Source organism: Hippichthys cyanospilos, chromosome 10, assembly GCF_059441005.1.
Source record: "Hippichthys cyanospilos isolate Australia breed blue-spotted pipefish chromosome 10, RoL_Hcya_1.0, whole genome shotgun sequence".
Lineage (NCBI taxonomy): Eukaryota > Metazoa > Chordata > Actinopteri > Syngnathiformes > Syngnathidae > Hippichthys > Hippichthys cyanospilos.
The window spans coordinates 13,438,578-13,458,317 of record NC_142378.1 but is presented as its reverse complement, the minus strand read 5'-3'; the positions used below and the strand labels follow the sequence as shown (position 1 = coordinate 13,458,317).

The window sequence follows — 19,740 nt, the reverse complement described above, 5'->3', positions numbered from 1 at the left end:
TATAGTGAAAGTGTCGTGAGTCACTCGTCCAGTGCATTCAAACAAAATTACTGTCGCTTTAGCTAAGACAAAAACAGGAAATGAGTAAATGTGAAACTGTTTAGGACTTGAACTCGTTTCTTTTATTTTTCAATAAATCAATCTGTCATCAACGAAAATGTTATATACAAAACATAAGAACAGAGACAAATCAATGTAAGTCATATTTATTGGTCAAACATTGCTACATGTTTGAAGTTTCAGGTGCCTTCCCCAAGTCTTTTTTTAATAGTGAAGTTGAGAGTCGGGGGCGCGGTCTCAAGTCAAGTATAAATCATTACACAATTACTGTACATTACATTGAACGACAAAACAACACTTATAATGTATATTGAAAATAACGTATTGCGCGATGTGCATAGGGATCAGTAATTTGGTCACAATATATGTTAATATTGCACACTAATTAGACCGACCTCAAAACTTGATGACAGAAAGATTACACTTCGACTGTAATACATTATTTTCTTGTCCATATAAGTTGCTTTACTTATCCAATGCTGAGCGCTTTTGTAAATCTTCTAATTTGTAGAAACACACCGCAATTATAATAATTTTAACAAAATGACTGTACAGTAAATTATTATTATTATTATTATTATTATTATTATTATTATTATTATTATTATTATTATTATTATTAGCAGGCATTGTTACTTTCCCCCCTTTTTTCTTTTTAATTCATTTTTCAAAATATTTAATGTAGGCTCTGGGCACGTGTTATCAAAGACAATGACGTCATAAAGACCAAACTAGTCCAAGGTAAAGACACGCCTATGAATTTAGACGTTTAAAAATTCGTCAAATCCATGATCAAATCGTCTGATAACGCGACGCAACGACGCAAAAGAATCTTACGTGCTCGGGCCTTTCAATTTTAAGGTAAATTATTGTTTTTCTACTGCACCATACTGTGACTGTATTTTTGTATACTTATTTGCGTGTGCACGTGAAAGGCTTAGTCACAGGCGTCAGTTAAGACGTCAAAACAAAACAAAAAAACAAAAAAACTAGCAACACCTGTCTGGGAGACAATGTGTAATCTGTGAGTAAAATTTGAGTATATCCAAATTGAACGATGCCAAAATGGTCAAAGAAGAGGCCTCACATTGCGAGCTTTCACGACCACATGGTTAGCTAGAGTTCACAGAGGCGTTTAAGTTACCACTTTCAAGTATCTATGATGGAACGTTCCAAGTAGCTTTCTGTTGCCTAAACTGAAAATTCAAATTGAACAAACAATGGGGTAAGTAACGCTCCTTACATCAGCTATGGCGTCAGAGTACAGTTTACTTCTGTGTAGTACACTGAATACTGTAGTGGATTTTTACAATGAGAGAAAGTTGAATTTAGAGCTACATCTACGATTACCATCACAAAATGATAAATGGCGTCATACTTTTTACATTAAACATAACCTCTGCAGGATTATGATAATACAATATTAGTTTTTAAATTATCGGCTACCATACATTAGTTTATCATGAATTTTCATTCTAGATTCCAGAATGTTTTTTTTTTTAATTGTCATGGATTTTTATCTAGATTCCAGAATGTTTTTTTTTTTTTTTCATAAAGGTGGTATTACAAAGCTTGTTAAACACAGAAACTGATAAAATGTTAACAATACATTATACAGAGCCAAGGGTCATGGTTTTCAACAACATAGAAGAAGCAATACAAATGATTGAAACCCTCCATAATTAATACATCCACGAAAAGTCAATTGATCGCTGAATTACTTGACCTGCTGGTCACACTTTTCATCTTAACATTAATATTCCATACGCATGAGTTGAGCGGGCACGTTTCAGCATACAAAAAATCACAGCAATTTCACCCCTTGGACATCTCTGAATTTGGCATGTACAGGCTGTTACCTTCTTTTGTCAGCCAATCGGAAAAGGAGGTTCCCTGAGAAAAAAAGTAATGTAAGAATTGTAGAGAAACATTGAAAAATAATGACGTCAAATTGTTATACCCCAATTTGTAGGTGGGTTTTGGCCAGATTATCTATCAGAAACATCACATAAAAAGATTCCCCCTAAAAAAAAGCCAATTAGTTTAACCACAGGAAAAAAAAACTCTAGAGCTCATGATGCAAAGTTTAAATCTTTGGAACATTGTTTTGAAGTTTGGGTCTTTCCAACTAGACTCTGACTATAATTTTTTGGAAAAATATGGTTTTATTGCTACATGTAAACTTTTCAACTATAATCCTACAATTTTTAATTGCCTGTATTGCTAATAGTTTAAGCTATGTCTACCTCTGGATTGGCAGACTGGGGTGTGTGTTCCGACTATAGAAGAATTACACTCTTCAGCCTTCCTGGTAGGGTCTATTCATGGGTACTGGACAAGAGGGTCTGTCGCAAAAGTCAAACTTCACGGAGGAGTTGCAGTGAGGTTTTACAGTCTACCACCGTGTCCCTTGGGGAATTCTGTCAGGAGGGTGCTTCAGGAGTATGTATTGCCGAATGCCCTGATATGAGCTGTTCGGTCTCTGTACCGCCGATGTCAGAGTTGGTCGGCATTGAAGCGGCTGGGATGAAGAGCAGCCTCTCTAAATATGAGACTATGGTCCTCTGTTGGAAAAGGGTGGAGTGCCCTCTCAGGGTTAGGTTTAGGGATGAGGTCCTGTCCCAAATGGAGGAGTTAAAGTATCTTGTCTTGTTCACGAGTGAGGTCAGGACGGAAGGGGAGATTGACAAGTGGACCGATGCAGCATCTGCTGAGATCCGGACATTGTGTCGGTCTGTGTTGGTAAACAAGGGGCGGGAGTAATATTTTTGGATTAAGGGCTTCTAAAATTAACTTGAATTGACTTGAAAATAATCCTGTTTAATATGACATTTCTAAAATGAGCCATGTTTAGTGTATTGTCAAATAGAAGACAGCTTGCGTCACCTGACAATAATACACTATATAGTGATCAGTCTGATGTTCAGTGTTTCTTAGATACTAGCCCCAGTGGAGCTTCTGTTGACCGAGAAGGATGTCAATGACTGAAAGTAACCTCAGTCAATGTCACGTCAGCAGTCGCTTTAGCCAACAGCAGTTCAGTGCATGCGCATGCGTGCTCTCGATCTGGCTGTCAGGTGATGCTGTGGTGTGGTTGCGCTGTGACTCCTCCTGCAGCAATTGGCTGAGACTGATCTTGCTATAAAAAGATGTGACGGCATGAATCAAGTGAGCAACAATTAGAGTCAAATGATGGAAATGTTGCTTTCAAGTAAGGTACCGTTTTCTTTTGAAAACATTTGATTTACAGCTACTTTCTTACATCTGACAGTTACTTGCCAGTTGAAGGAAAACCAGCAAAGATCATTTACACATTCCACGCCTCTTACTCAGAGACAAGCGAGTTTCCAGTGGGCCATTTAACATTTCACTCAAGTGCTATGAGCAGTCCAACCAGGAAGTCGGTTTATGATCGTTTTGTCTTCCTTCAATTGGCTAGTATTCCACAAGAACTAGATTAAGAAGTGTGTGTGTGTGTGTGTGTGTGTGTGTGTGTGTGTGTATATGTGTGTGTGTGTGTATATATATATATATATATATATATATATATATATATATATATATATATATATATATATATATATATATATTATATAATGTATATATATATATATATATATATATATATTATATAATGTATATATATATATATATATATATATATTATATAATGTATATATGTATGTATGTATGTACACTGATCCATTTATAGGAAGGCAGCATTATTTAGTCACTGCAATTCAACAACAACCTGTTTGCCTACAGATTGCTTTCATAATTAAGCAGGTATTTTAGTCTGCAAGGCTCTTTCAAGCTGCAAAGTTCTTATAGGGTGGCAGTTTCATTTCGCTTTTTGAACTCAGTGACCTGTGTTTTTGCATGTTTTCAAAGGTATCGGTAAATCTTAAGACTGCACATTCCAGAATTTTGGATATTGTCTTCAAACCTCTCAGGTAAATTGGCATTTGTATAAAAAAAATACTCTTTTTGATCTTCTTGGACTTAAAATTTTTATAGTGCACTCAATATTAGTTTCTGTAGTTTCACAGATCATATAATTTGTCATGAAATAAATGCAGTTGCAGATATTTGTATTGTTTGATTCAGTGCTTTCTGTCTGACAGACAAGCATGTTTTTATTCCACAACATACATGTATTTTTGATTAAGAAAATTAGGTTTTCATTTGACCAAAGGCATCTTTTTGTGACCATTAAATTAACATGTCTAAATGATTTATAGAATATACAGTAAATGTATGTATTGTTAAAAAAAAATTGGAAGGCAAAAAAAAAATTGAAATTGTAAAACAAAGAAAAAATAGCAGATTGTGAAGTTGAAAAAAACATGAACAAATGAAGATGTTTACAATTGTGATTCTAAAACATTAAGAAGTCCAGCACTGTGTGAAAACAGTTTGACTTGTAGTAACCTTTGCCAGCATGACTGCAGCTTGTTGTTAAACTGCGCCTGTGTGTATCTGCAGGAGGCTGGGTTTCATAGTAACATTCGTCGGAGTAGAGAGAGCGGGAGCGGGCCCTCGTGGACGCCCCCTCCCCCACCGCCATTCATTTGGCTTGCCTGACCTTATATGGAAGATGAGTCTTGTGGCGTGAGCAATTTCGTCCTATCAAATTGCTTTGGGATGAGGGAGGTTTGGGAGTGCGTAGCAGGAAGCAGGCGGGCCTGGCAGGGTGGGGTTTTTCTGGGGGAGGAACCAACCAAGCCGGCTGCTGTTTGAAAATGAATGATCAGATGCTTGCGTTGTAGTCGTAGCTGCGCTAGAAGATTGTAACATTTTACACGAAAGCCTAACAGAGTAGAAGGAGCTTCAGTGTACACCAAAGTCTCCATTTTCAAGCAGGCCAAGAATCCCTTTCCAACAATGCAATGTGAGTATTTTCAGGTCATTGTGGTGTAATGCTTGAATTATTTTTGAATGATGTTATATTTTTTATTTGGACTGTTGAGTGTGTGCAACAGTAGCTGAATATTTGGTTTTCGGTATGAATTCTTATCTTGGGAATAAGCCGACTGTTCTATAAATGACACGTGGATATTTGGTCAAGCCCTGAAAGGGTGGAACCCAGCCGGCACTTGTTGTCAATTCAACTTACTCCCGGTGTGAAGGACATCAAAGAGGTGTTAAGGTCTTTATCGGCGTTAATGTGGAATATACACATAACGCATAGATATCAGTTTCGTGGTCAATCACCAAGGGAGGATGGTGAGGGTCTCGTCTTTGCTGATCGGATCAAAAGGGAGCAGCCGGTGAATGGCATACATCATTCTGAGGGCTTATCAATAGAATTGTGTTACTTTTCAGGGTAATTTAAAGGACAACAAAGACAACCAAGAGTATTTGGTCACCTATTTGAAAGCAAGAGCGCTCTATGGAGAACGAACCGTGTTTCATCTTTAATCCTGAATATTTGATGCTAACCCAACATGCTACTGTAAATGTTGTCTGTGTTGGATTTGAGGAAAGGATCTCAGCTTGTGGCCAGCGTGAGAAGAATTCAGCGTTAGCTTATGCCACTCCGGCTGTTTCAGGAATAAAACAGCTGTCTTGAGCACTACTTCTCTACTTTTATAATGTTGCTCTCGATTCAAATGCGTTTGGAATCACTGTCACTGTCAGTTGTAGAATACTTCATTTTTGAGATTTTGAAATGGAGAAAATTCCTGTATTTCATTCAAAACATGTTTCTGGTACCCCTCATTATGAGCCCCATTTTTAAATGTCACTGAACAATATCCAGCCTCATAAACACCCACGTTGGAAAACAAAGATAAATTTCACATCTGATTTGCATGGCATGCAAACAGTATCAGAGAGCCGTTGACTCATTTCACATCAAGAGAGTGGGCATAAGGTCAAACGACTGCTTGCTTGTCACTTGACCAATGTAGCATTGCCATGTGGTCATACTGTTGGGTGATGGCAAAATATTGCAATCATGAAAAGTGTAACACACCACAGATGTGTTTTCATTCACCTGACTGTTTAATAGGCCAGATGGTGACCAATTGTATGAATTACTCAAGAGAGCACAGGGGAATTTTAAATGGAATTTTTAAAGGATTTTTAAGGAGTTTTGATTTACTGTGTAGAGGCAATGGAAAATAGCATCATTGGAATGGAGTGTTTAGTTTTACTTGTGTTTATATATTTCATGCCAGAGTCAATCAAAAAGTTGCATTTTATGTCAATAGAAAATACAGATCGGCGATTTTAGGCAATGTTCCCATTTTTCAAAATTCCACTGAATATTTTTATTTTAAAAGGTGCTAAACCTTCCAAATGCACCCCTCCAAACCAGCAATGTTAAAGTCATTGAATTTTCAGCTTCTCCCCAGGAAATAGCTCCTATTTTTGTAATTTTGCATATATCATCTTTGTGTTGAATCAAAATAAAACATCTGCAAAATTTGCTTGTATTTTGGAAAAAAATATTAGGATTTTTTTGCCTTTTTCATGGACCAAACCAATAACTGAAATTTATTTTATTGGTTGCAACCTGAACTTTATTGGGTAACATCACCTATTTAGACTATGTATATATGATATCAGTGGCACTAAAGATATAAACACTAAATGACTCGGGCACCATTTGTGTGCATTCTAAAGAGTTGAGCTCCTCGTGTCGAACAAGGAACAGAGATTGTTGTTTGGGTATTCTTCTGACCAAACTGGAGATTGTCAGTTGTAAACACTTAAGGAAATAAAGCTCAACAGGATTAATTGTCCCGCTGAGTATGGCGCTTCAAACATCAGCCAAAAATAATAGCTAAATGGCCAATATTTGTCAATTTTACCTTTATGCAAATCAACCATTTACATCAGTTTTATCCAAATAATATTGGTCATTTATTTATTAAACATAAATCCACAATATCCATAGTATGATATACATTTTCACAAAATAAAATCTGTTGATAAACTCATAGTGGACCTGTCATTCAAAACAAAGCAAATCTTATTTTTTACAAGCAACAATCAGGTGAGCAATGCAAGGAAGTTATGCAAATAGTTGAACTGGATATCACTGCGTCACTCACAAGCTGAAGTAAGTCTGTTTCATAAAATACATGGTACAACATAAAGTAAACCAAGCATAAGTCCGGTCACCCCTTGAACTTATAAAAACACAAACGTCTGACAAAAATGAATGTCCTTATAACTTGATTAATTGTGCCACTAAATGCATTCTGTGAAAGGTCCTGAGAACCTATGAGGCATACACATTACCCACCACTTTTATCCAGAGTCAATGGGCCATTATGTAAAGTTTGACACTGAAATGTGTGCCAAAGATGTCAGAATAACCTCAGCTAGAGAAGGCACTGGTCTTATGCCAAAACCACCTAGGTGCAAGTCTTGTGTACACCAGTCACGTGTCATGCAATTAGTGTATGACAGCGAGATTTCAACACCATGTCTTAAAAATTTTGAGGGCTGTATTGCAGTGCCTTTATACTGAACATAACAATTAAGTGGTTTTATTCTTATCAAAATGTCATGCTGTACTGGAGAGATGTCATCAGATGGTGATTTGCACTTGATGATATCAGGATGAGCTTTGTTTTCATGTAAGCCATGTGCAGTCTTTTTTTTTTTTTTCTTGACCTCCCATGCCGCCGCCTCTTGCAGTGACCGCGTGTGAGCCCAGTGCCATGTCTGAGGCCGGTGTGCTTCAACAGACTCATTCAGTTGCCTTCACCGAGTCCACCTGTGATTCAGCACCCCTCGATCATGTTTTGGAAATGGCCAAGTATGCACCGGACACCGGACCACACACACCATAACATCTTGATAGTATGACTTTTGATCCAAATGATGGCGGATTTAAGGCCACTCTAAGTTGAATTTTTTGATTAATTCCATGTTTGCGATTTTTACCTTAGTCATTGAAAATAAAGCAGGGGAATTTGTTAAACTTGTCTTAAATCAATGTTTGTAAACACTGTATTTCTTTGACTGTACCACATCTTGTCAAGTTCTTCGATACGTCAAGCATTAGATGATAACACAGACATTTACAAATGTCTCACATTCAATACACTTGCAAACATTACAAACTCTTTTCAAGGAAGTTGGAACACGTAAATTCTTCTCTACATTTCTGCTATAATTTTTTTCACCATTTGTTTTATTACACTCCGTTTGAAATTTTTATGTTACATCTGCTCAAATTTTCAAAGGGTTAAAATGTAGTACGTTAGAAACAGTTGAAAGGCTGTCACATTTAAGGATATGATTACTTCCATGAACAAATGGTCTCAACATTTGAACTTTTCTCCACATGCAATATTCAACATGCAATTCTTCATGGGATTTCAGTACATAGACAGAGTTAAAACAGTTTGTCACTACAAGTTATCGGGTTTCTGCCTCTAGTTTTTCTCAAGAATGTGGCAGCTCAGCTTGGGACGTCAACCTTCTATTTGATAACCTGTTTTCCTGCTTTTCTGCCTCAGTGAGTCTTTAGAAGATGAACCCACAGTGGAAAAAGAAGAGACAGCTGCCTCTACCGCAATCACCAGTGATGTGGAGGTCACCAATGAACACACCTTGAACACACTAACAGGTGACACAGAACACACACACTGTGCTGATAAGAACACTGTTTACGTTTGCTTTACCCCATTTCAATGTTTGCATTATTGCTATGGCCAGTTCATGATCGCAGGACTGTGTAGTAAAAACTGAGTGACTGCTACTTTTGATGAACTTAGCAAGCAGTTGATCTCATTTCCTGAGGAAGTGACATCTGCTTCCTGCCTGCCCTTAATCATCCATTTGGACACCATTTCCTGCCTTTGTACAGAAGTGGAAAAAGTGTCAGGAAGCATTTATTGCATGTGTTTCAAATTTTTAGTGTAAAATTACAAATGAGGTGTGCCAAAAAATCAATTCACACAGAATTCAAGATTCTCATTTACTACGATATAAAATGTTCCTAAAAAAATACTTTATAAATTAGAACAAGTCACTTATGTTTACAATACCTAATCAAATAACAACACTTCCTTCTTCTATTCTTGTTGTAGCTATATATATATATATATATATATATATATATATATATATATATATATATATATATATATATATATATATATATATATATATAGATATATATATATATATAGATATATATATATATATATATAGATATATATATATATAGATATATATATATATATATATATATATATATATATATATATATATATATATATATAGTGGCAGTTGTGTTCCACATGCTGTTTTGTGGAAAGAGGCACTTTCCTTACAGTTAAAAACTTAAGTGTTAATAAAAACAAAAAGACTTTGTTTCCATTTGTCATGCTGTGTTGCAAAGCTGGCAATTCTTTTGCACGTCTACAGATTGAAACAGGAATCACTGTCAATCACATGGTTTTGAATCCAATTGTTTTGAATCGAAATTCGATTGTGTTAATTAGAATCTAATTAAGACATTCAAAGATTCACTCAATTACAATTAAGTAGCAGGGTTAAAAATGACTTTTCTTGTTAGTGAGGTTGGATCCACCAATGAGCGGCTAGCTGCTTTAGGCCATAGATTTGCTATCAGTTACTTCCAATGTGCACAGGTGTCACTACAGCATTATAGTGAGTACTATAAAACCTTTTTCCAGTTCATTTCAACTTTATTAAAAAAGCACAAAGTGGAATTGAAGTGTTTCTGCTCTAATAGATGTTCTGAAGGAGAGATTTATTTACTAATCTTATTTTCCCCTCTGAGAGGAGCTAGGCAACCTCTATAGGCCTTTGTAGTGAGAGAATATTAAATCAGTAAGTTAATTATGATAGTGTTAATTTGCATTTACTGTGCTACCTTAATGTGTTAGTGAGTTGTTGCCAAGTAATTTTGTTTTTTCTTGTCTTGTTTTCTTGGTGGGCTTTTTTTTATTTAACTCATCTGTTTTCCTTGTTTCTTTTTAAACTCTTGACTCCTACATTGAGCAAAACATTGAGTTTTTGATACTTGTATAGGCTCGTATGTATTTCCAAGTTTTGGTGGTTCTATTGCCTCATATACTATTTACTCTATTTTCATGTGTTTCAGTAAATTCCCAGCGTCCAGACTCCCTGTCAGTGCCAGTAAAGACAGCACCAGAGTCTGACATGTGGACATGTCAACCCGATGGCGAAGTGAAGCTCCGCATGGAGGACTCTGGCCTGGCTGCAGAGACCCCATTGACGGTCAACCAGCTCTTTACATCTGCTGTAAGGAAGTACGGCAAATTCACGGCTGTGAGCTGGAAAGAAGGCGAACAGAAGAAGAGCTTGAACTATAAGGAATACTATGAGACATGTCGCACTGCAGCCAAGAGCTTCCTTAAGGTAAATAATTATACATGCGGAAAAATACTGCATAGTCATCGAGTCAGCTGTTACAAAAATCTCCTTCGGTGATGAATGAACAAACCTGTTTTTTCATGTGGTTTTCCACTTCAGCTTTTAGATTTTAGCCCATGAAGTGTTGTGGTTTCTTGGTTTTGCTGTGGACAATTTTCAAACACATCTGATCTTTCACTGAATATTTCAGTCTATGCCTGATTATTTTCTTAGAAATGATTCTTTGCTGATTTCAGCGTGGTATTTTTGTACATTAGTCTCAAACACACCATACAACTATTCAGTCTTGTTTGAAACAGGCGTCTTCTTAATGTCATGTGGCAGTCAAGATGATGTGGGAACGGCAGCAACACAGCATGACGCTGTCTGACTAAACCGCAAGGCACAGTGTGGAAACCCCTCTTCGCATTAATGCTTTTGATTATTATTGTACTTTATGCACAGCATCACACCCCTGCTGATATATGCATGTCCACGTGCACTAAAGTCATGTGGCGTTTAGCTCATAGCAATGCTCGGGTTCAAGTTGCATGCTTCGGCTTTGCACGTTGTAACATAAAGCTTTGTTTGTCCAGAGCAACCGCTAATAATGGCGTTTCATCTATTTGTTGTTACTCAAAAGCTAGTTGCTGTTCAAAATTGCTATCAGCTTTCATTGCATTATTGATGTTGACAGGTTAAACATAAGGCAAGACAGTGGGCCCTGTTTTCATGCTACGCATAAGCCCAGCGCAAAGCGCAGTTTAACTGTGTATCTGTAGGGGATTTTTATTTTTTTTTACTTTTGGTATGTTTGCATACTGCTGCGCATACTGCTGCATTGCTGTTGTGTGAGTGAACAGCGGTAGCTTGATTCCTGGCCAATGAAAGCAGCTCCTTTTATTCCCTTACATTAATTGCTTGAGGAGCCTATGGATGCATGGAAGAAGTATAAACTGACTCGCTGGTGTTGCACAAGCACAATGTACGTTTATAAGGAATTGCAAGAATATCTCCACTCGCGGATAACTTAAAGTTGTCCGCTTTGACGAGGGGCATACCTTCTACTGCGGCTCGTGTATGAAGACATCGTCACAGTAGACTGTTAGAACAAAGACTAAATATATCCTCTCAACGTGTTTCTCTACAGCTTGGGTTGCAGCGTTTCCATGGCGTAGGTATCCTGGGTTTCAACTCCGTTGAGTGGTTCATCGCTGACATTGGAGCCATTTTGGCAGGGTGAGTTGCTTCTTTTACTCGGATTTGAACTGTGGTCAGTAGATCTTACAATGCCCCTGTGTTTACACGTTTACAAACACGTTGAACAGCAAGGCGGAACATAAGATTAGGATTTTAGCCACACTTCCTCCAGTCGTATTATGGTGAAATATGAGGAATTTCCACACCGTCATCCAGAAACCAAAACCCTGCAGCTAAATAAGATCTTGACATATTGATAGGTAAAGGCCTGCTTTGTGACAACTCAACTGATTACTAAATACCATTTTAACCATTTGTCACACTTATTACTAAATACCATTCTAGCAATTTGTCACACTTACTACTAAATACCATTTTAACAATTTTTCACTATTGAAGTACCACAGAACACACAAAAGGCTTATTCAAATGTTAATTTAATTTTACCTAGGAAGTAAATTGCATCCTATCTTAGCTGTGAGGCAGCTGCGCGTAACTGATTCACCTTTACGGTCCCCGATTCCAAATAATTGTGACCAATCAATTAAATGTTGGAGCCTTGTGTATTTCAGTGGCTTCGCTGTGGGCATTTACACAACCAACTCCCCTGAAGCATGCCAGTATGTGGCGGAAAACTGCAGGGCCAATGTCATCGTGGTGGAAAACCACAAGCAGCTGCAGAAGATCCTTCAGGTGCAAGACAATTTGCCGCACTTGAAAGCCATCGTCCAGTACAAGGGCGCACTGAAAGAGAAGAGACCAAATTTGTACAGTGTAAGTAAACAAACATGAATGTGTTGTGAGTGTAAAAGCAGCCGTCCATTGAGCATTGTCTATTCTTGCAGTGGGCTTCGTTCATGCAACTAGGACGCGATGTGCCTGATGCTTCGCTTGATGCGATCATTGCCAGCCAGAAGGTTAATCAGTGCTGCACGCTCATCTACACCTCGGGAACCACCGGCCAGCCCAAAGGAGTTATGCTCAGCCATGACAATGTAAGCGCCTGAATCACCAGTGCCCCATGCTGACTTTGCTGGACATCATTTGTACAAATTCATTTGGACAAAACTTTCATGGATTGATTAGGAATTTACTTTTAGGTATTTGCTTTTAACTATTGCTATTACCGTAGTCACTTTGTAGATACATTTCACATATTCACCAAAAAACAAGCTCACCCAATTGTACAAATAAAGTATGAGTAAAAGCACATATTAACTGTTCCTGAAAGAAAAGTCACACATATTTGGAAGCTCCTAATAATGTCAACTAATTTATGAAAGACAAGCTTTTACCTCAAACATATCAATATATAAAGAAAAAAAATAAACATTTGCACAGTTTAAAAAAAGAAACCCTTTGAAGTGACGTGAGGAAGCACCTTCAGTTTCCTTTCAGAGTATGTATACTTAAAAAAATAGTCCCGTCAGTTTTTTTTTTAATTTTTAATTTTCCCAATAAATTGAGATTTTGTCACAATGTGTTGGAAACAGACACTGTGGTATTAGCTAGGTTTTAGATTTGAAAAAATAATATGGAGAAATTATCTTAGCAATATGAAAAAAAAACTTGAAATATTCTTAAAAACTGTTCTTATGTCCAATGAAAAAAGATACAAAGTTTTCTTCCAAAAATGGCATTCTCATTGATTTTGAGCACTGAATGCTAAAGAATGTATAATCTCAATATATTGTATGTATATAAATATTTATATGTGTCCACCTGTTGGTCTACTATGAAGTGGATTACAACTAAACATTTACTTTTTTGAGTAAACAGAGACCTTCACACAAATTCAAGAAAACTGTAAAACTTTTCAAATCATGGTTTGTTTTATTCTCATATTTATCCTTGTCATAAAGGTATGATGATCATACACTACTATGGGTATATCCACACTCTTGTCTCCACCCATAGCTGACATGGACCGCGCTCTCCACCGGCCGGCACGTGCACCTGACGGAAGCCACCGAGTCCCAGGAGGTGGTTGTCAGCTACCTCCCCCTCAGCCACATCGCTGCCCAGATGGTGGACATCTGGGTCACCATGAGGGTGGGTGGGGTTACGCACTTTGCCGACCCGGACGCACTTAAGGTGAGCGTGGCCGCCAACAAACCCACATATCATCATTTGTCACTTACATACCAAGATGGTATATTAGATGGTGTATATTGATGGTGTTCTCCTTTAAATTCCAAGTAATTGAGGTGTTTGAGCTAATATGGGTAACGATTCAGCATTTTTTAATTTAAAATCGTTTCTGTTTTCCAACTAGCGGCATTTAATCTGAAACATACATTCTAACAAGGAACATGCAATATATGTATCAAATTCACAATGTGTCGGTCTATTAAACAACGTTAAGAAGAATATCTGACGTTTTACTAAATTGCAATCTTATGATCAATCGACCATACGATGGTCAATCAATTGATGGGCGGATGCTGCACAGATGAGAAGAAGGAGCTGAGCCCAAAGGCAAAGCTCTCGATTTACAGACCATAGTCGTTCCTGCCCTCATCTACGGTCATCATCCCAGATACAAGCGGCCAAAATGAGTTTGCTCCCCAGTCCGAGCTCTCCCTTAGAGAAAGGGCGAGAAGCTCGATCAACTGGGAGGGACTTGGAGTAGAGTGGATGAGATGGATGGCAATGTACTGTATGTTCCATCTAGTCACTTGTGCTTACGACACCAAGCAAATAACGAGATTTCTGTTTTCCATTCTAGTGGTTGGTATGTCAATGAATCTAAAGGATGAACCTTTTAAACCTGCCTTTGTTATGTATAAGTATTCAGAAATGTACCACCAAAAACCTGGAGGACATAACATTTTTACTCTTTAAACTGACTTTACAACACTTCAGGAATGATATATTCAGCAATATTGTATGCTGTTTTGTTATCGTTAATCATTTGAGCTTTAATAAGTTTCTACATATTCCCTCCAAAGTGCTCCCATGCCTCTGGTTGGAAAGTGCTGCATTGGAGGTTTCTTATTGCACTATAAGAGCTGCGCAGAGCAAAATAATAGTCCCATAAAGTTTATTTTCCAAAGTTTTCTTTGAAAGGTATTTCAAATAATGTACCTGTTTTGCCAGCCGCTACTTATTACAGACAGTACTTGTAATAGTAGAATATTTTGCAAATATTATATCTCACTGTCAGTCTTTACATCTTATGAATTATGTTATGCAAATTGAGACGACTGTACATTAGCAAATACGGTCATGCTGTAACTCCTCGAAAACGTGTGCGACCAAATCCCGTTCAGTTCGACCAACTGATAAAGTTGGTAGCACCAGTGAAAAGCTTTGTGTAGAGCTCCGCTTAGAGGTGTCATGAGAATTGTTTGCAAACTGAGTTTTTGTCCCCCTTTAATCCACGTTTTTTGCTGTTATCAGGGCACGCTGGTGACCACCATGAAGGAGGTGCGGCCCACAGCCTTCATGGGGGTGCCGCGTGTCTGGGAGAAGATGCAAGAGAAGATGAAGGCCACCGGAGCAAAGTCGTCCACCGTTCGCCGCAAAGTTGCCGCCTGGGCCAAAGATGTGGGTCTGCAGACCAATTTGAGCAAGATGAATCTGTATGTACACGTGTCATCACAAATGTTTCTTCCTGCATTCTTATTTCCAATTACCGATCCGTTTTGAGACCGTCTGATGGTGTATTTGCTTTTGAAGAGCCAGACCAGCGGACCACACGCCGCTGAGCTACCAAATAGCCAAGAAGCTCGTGTTCAAGAAGGTACGCAAGGCTCTGGGCCTGGACCGCTGCCACAGATGCTACACGGGCGCTGCCCCCATTACCCGGGAGACGCTGGAGTTCTTCCTCAGCCTTGACATTCCGCTATATGAGCTGTATGGCATGAGCGAGAGCACCGGACCTCACACCATCTCCCTCCCGAATGCCTTTCAGATCACTAGGTGCTTGCGCTTTTCTTGAATGCAGAGTGTGGCACTAGAGCGATGGATGATTCCATTATAATTGATTTGTTTGTGCTCTACAGCTGTGGCATTGAGATCCCGGGATGCAAAACAAAGTTGCAAAACCCAGACAAAGACGGGAATGGCGAAATCTGCTTCTGGGGTCGCCACGTCTTTATGGGTTACCTCAACATGCCCGAGAAGACCAAGGAAGCTCTGGATTCGGAGGGCTGGCTGCATTCCGGTGACCTGGGCAAGCGCGACAGCAAAGGGTTCCTCTTCATAACCGGGCGAATTAAAGGTACGCTCGGAGAATGAGAAAGATCTTGCTTTGTATCGTGGCTCGCGTGAGTTTGGTCACGACAGAAGCAATAGGGAGTCAGGTTGAGCGCCCGTTTTTGACACCCCATTTTGTTGCCATTTCCTAAAGGAATTAATGGACACCCCATTTTGGTTACTTAAGTGAGATTTGTTTTGAATATTTTGCACATAAAACAAAGCACAGTACTATTTTCTAACTGACAATCACAAAAGTATGTTGGGAATAATTTCTCTGACAGTGTCAATCAAAAGGCTGTTTGGAATTGTGCTCATGTGTACCTAAGATCCCTCTGTTATTTTAGAGTTAATCATCACGGCAGGAGGAGAGAACGTCCCTCCTGTGCCTATTGAGGATGCAGTCAAGGAAGCGCTCCCGCTGATTAGCAACGCCATGCTGATAGGGGACAAGAGGAAGTTTTTGTCCATGCTTCTCACCATTAAGGTATGACAAACACTCTATTGTATCTTGTGTAAGCGTTACAACCCACATGATGCTCAGGCAGATAACACCTAAGAAAACATGATGAGATCGTGACAGGAGATGTAAACCAAACTTCATTACATATCTCAAAACAGGCATCCCATCTCATTTTACATCTACTCTAGGCCGTAACGCGACACTGCCACCTAGTGGCTGATAGCAACACGACACCTCTCAAATTTGAGCATGATCACCAGGCGGTATCTGGAGGATCGGTCATTTGAATTCTAAAATGCTCAGTAAAAGTACCTGGGTTCAGCCTTTAAACCACCTTTAGCAGACGTTACCCCTGACCAGCTTTTACAAAACATATTACCCGCAGGTTTTACAGTCCAGACGACAAGAAGAAGCTCGATAGTGTCACGCTAGAGACTTAAAAAAAACATGTATTTTATTTAAAATAGTACTGGGTGTCCCTGTCTACATATTTCTTAAGACTTTTAGTTATGGCTGAGAAGCCATAATGAAATTGTATTTTTTTTTCATATATTTCAACAATTGTCCTTACAATAATAATTCTTTTTACAATAATACTTTATGACGCCTCACTAATCTAGTCACTGTTTGTAGCCATCTTGGGGCGGCCATTTTACCACATGCTGTCAACTGAAAATGACAGTTCTGCAAAGAGGGGGTAACGTCCAATCATAGTTCAGCTTGCATATGTCACATGGCCAAATTCAGAAAACAGGTGAGCTGAGTCCTCAGCAACTGTAATGTCAATTTCAGCTGACAGCAAGTGGCAAAATGGTTTTCCTGCGATGGATGGAAAATAGCAATATATTGTTTTCAGTCATTAACATTCCATTAAGGGAAACCTTAAATCCAATGTGACCAGTGATAAAAATGAGTTTGACATTTCTTCCGAAATAAAATTGATTCAATAAAATTGACATAAAAAAAAAAGATTTTTGACTTATATCTTCCTGAGGGATTTTGTCAAACATAAATATGGAACTCCCGATTTCCCTGCAGTGCGAGGTCAATGCTGACGGCGCCCCATTGGACGAGCTCACTCCCGAGGCAGTGGAAATGTGCAAGAAACTGGGCAGTAAGGCCACCCGTGTCTCCCAGCTGGCGGGCGGCCGCGATCGCGCCGTGAACGCCGCCATTCAGGAGGGCATCAACCGCATCAATGAGAAAGCAACCTCCAACGCTCAGCGCATCCAGAAGTGGCACATCCTCCAGCAGGACTTCTCCATCGTCGGAGGGGAGCTGGGTAAGTTGGGCTCACCTACAATCGACACACTGCAGTCTGTAACATATAAGCTATGAGCCCTAAGTAGCCGGGTCCACCGTACAGTTTTAAGTTGTGATATCACTATTCACCACTAGATGGCAGAAATGGCTAAGATGCGCTTATACTTGCTGTCTTGTACTCCAAAGTGAGTAGGCCTATTAATTGTTTTAATTTTTAGATGAGTTGAGTTTGTTTCGGGGGGTGTTCATGTTGTCCGGTAATTGAGCCACACGTCTTAGAAAAATTGCCAGTGTGGGAGAGGTAACCGCTACTAACAGTTTTCCACAATGGCACGGCCTGGTTCCCCCCCCCCCTTTTTTTTTTTAATATATATAGTAGTCCTGGGTATATGCCCTGCCCTTTGGGAAAATTCTACTGGGATACGCTTACTGACGGATAGGATGATGTCTCCGTTTTCCGCAGGTCCCACCATGAAACTGAAGCGGCCCGTGGTGTCCAAAATGTACAAAGAGCAGATTGACAATTTTTACAAAGAAGTAACATCTCCAACGACCCCTGACAACCCGCTGCCTCCCAAATAGAGGAATGAGTCGCTCATTTCTCCCAACGATCCATCTGCCTCTTAACCATTGTTCTGTAGTAATGTTTTTGGTTGCCTCTTGTTTTGGTTAAAGCCATTGTAAATGACATTAGCTTTATGATTTTTTTTCAACTATTTATTTGTGTTACATCCAGATGTGAAGTAACAGCAAAGAAAAGCTTGTCTGTGATGATCGTTGCACTGTAATACTTGAGAAGAAAACAAAGAACCTCAAACAATTCTTAGAGAATGTTTGTGAAGGATTGAGATAGCTTCAGAAAGGAGGGAAGTTTCAAACGAAATGCCAAATGTTTACTCAAGGATTTCAAGCAAATCCCTTTTCATAGATCATTTGAAAAAAAAAAAAAGTCTCGGCTTTAAATCGTGTCTGGATTCTCCTGTTTATCCATTAAAACATGTCATCCAAGCCATATAGGTGAAAGTTTTTGGCTGATGCAACTGTGCCGGAGGCCCACGTGTTTGTGCTTGTTCCAGCTTCTTTAACGTGTTGTGTTCACTTACTGTGCTCTTACATGATACGTGTATTGTAAATATGCTTTTGCTTTAAACCTCATGTTCTTGTTTAACTTTAAAGCGCAAGTGGAAGCAAAATGACAAAATGTTGGACTTCAGTTAACAGTACATATCAACTCCCTCTATCCAACCGTCTTGCAACTTCTATCAAATTGATATGACGTGACGCTATGATGCATTGAGTTTCCCGCAAAACAGTTCCTACTTGAAAACTGAAGTTGAGGAAATACAAAGAGCTGTAATCGAAGTGAAGTCTTAAATGAAGAGAATATCGTAGGACTTTGTAGCACTCCTGTGATTGTTGTAACACGGTGGCTTTAGAGGGTTTGGCTCATGCAAACTACCTGACATTCTGGATTTATGCGGTTTACTTTGGTATCTATTATAATGTTTGATGTATTATTTTTGTGAAGGGTTTGGGTGCCACCAGAATTTCTTCCTCATTCCGCTCATCTTAATGAAGAAATTGTGTTTGCTAAGCTGTACTGTACATAAGAGCAAGCATCAAGCTCTGAAGTTTCCTGGAAACTGGATTCAACTAAACATGTGTTTAGTAGCATTTACCAGGTTGGTGTGTTACTTCAGCAAATATGCAAAGCGGGCAAAACAAGGCAAAATGAAACTCAACACTTAGGAAATAAAGGTGGTATATCCTAATGGCTTTTGTTTGTCTTATTTACAGATTTACTACTGTTTTATTGTCTATATAGATTTTGAAAGTGGGTACTTGTCAAAATGTATTTTTTTCCAGATGATATTTGAAGCCTATAACTCACATAAATCATGGGTGGCCATCCAGTTATCAATATTTCACTTTCACCAGTACACCTTATTCGATTATCTTAATACGTTTTGCAGTATTCTGATAACGACTCTGATTTAAATCCGGTGTGTTGTTTGAACGGAAACATTGAAAACATTCTAGAATATGGTTCTCGAGGACCGGATTTGGCCACACTGACATAAATCTTGAACGTTGATGTTTTCATTAACAATTGTCACGGCTCGACTTTGCACCCCCTAGTGTTCTCACACAAAACTGCTCAACCCCTCTAGCGTCACGCCCTCTAG

General features: G+C 38.8%; 1 protein-coding gene across 3 annotated transcripts; it reads left to right on the top strand.

Moving 5' to 3' along the window:
- The first annotated feature begins 800 nt into the window (after nucleotides 1-800).
- On the top strand, nucleotides 801-19,326 carry acsbg2 (acyl-CoA synthetase bubblegum family member 2). Of its 3 annotated transcripts, none has more exons than XM_088425658.1 (14): nucleotides 801-921; nucleotides 7,714-7,834; nucleotides 8,541-8,650; nucleotides 10,157-10,434; nucleotides 11,579-11,667; nucleotides 12,201-12,402; nucleotides 12,474-12,623; nucleotides 13,546-13,722; nucleotides 15,031-15,212; nucleotides 15,310-15,552; nucleotides 15,636-15,853; nucleotides 16,176-16,315; nucleotides 17,330-17,573; nucleotides 18,018-19,326. In XM_088425658.1, exons 2-14 carry the CDS (start codon nucleotides 7,737-7,739, stop codon nucleotides 18,134-18,136), a joined length of 2,250 nt encoding a protein of 749 aa, XP_088281784.1. In that variant the 5' UTR covers nucleotides 801-921; nucleotides 7,714-7,736; the 3' UTR covers nucleotides 18,137-19,326. The 3 variants fall into 3 exon arrangements, with proteins under 3 accessions (XP_088281784.1, XP_088281786.1, XP_088281783.1); XM_088425660.1 differs by lacking the exon at nucleotides 801-921 and adding an exon at nucleotides 3,959-4,013; XM_088425657.1 differs by lacking the exon at nucleotides 801-921 and adding an exon at nucleotides 4,766-4,951.
- Nucleotides 19,327-19,740: the final 414 nt, after the last annotated feature.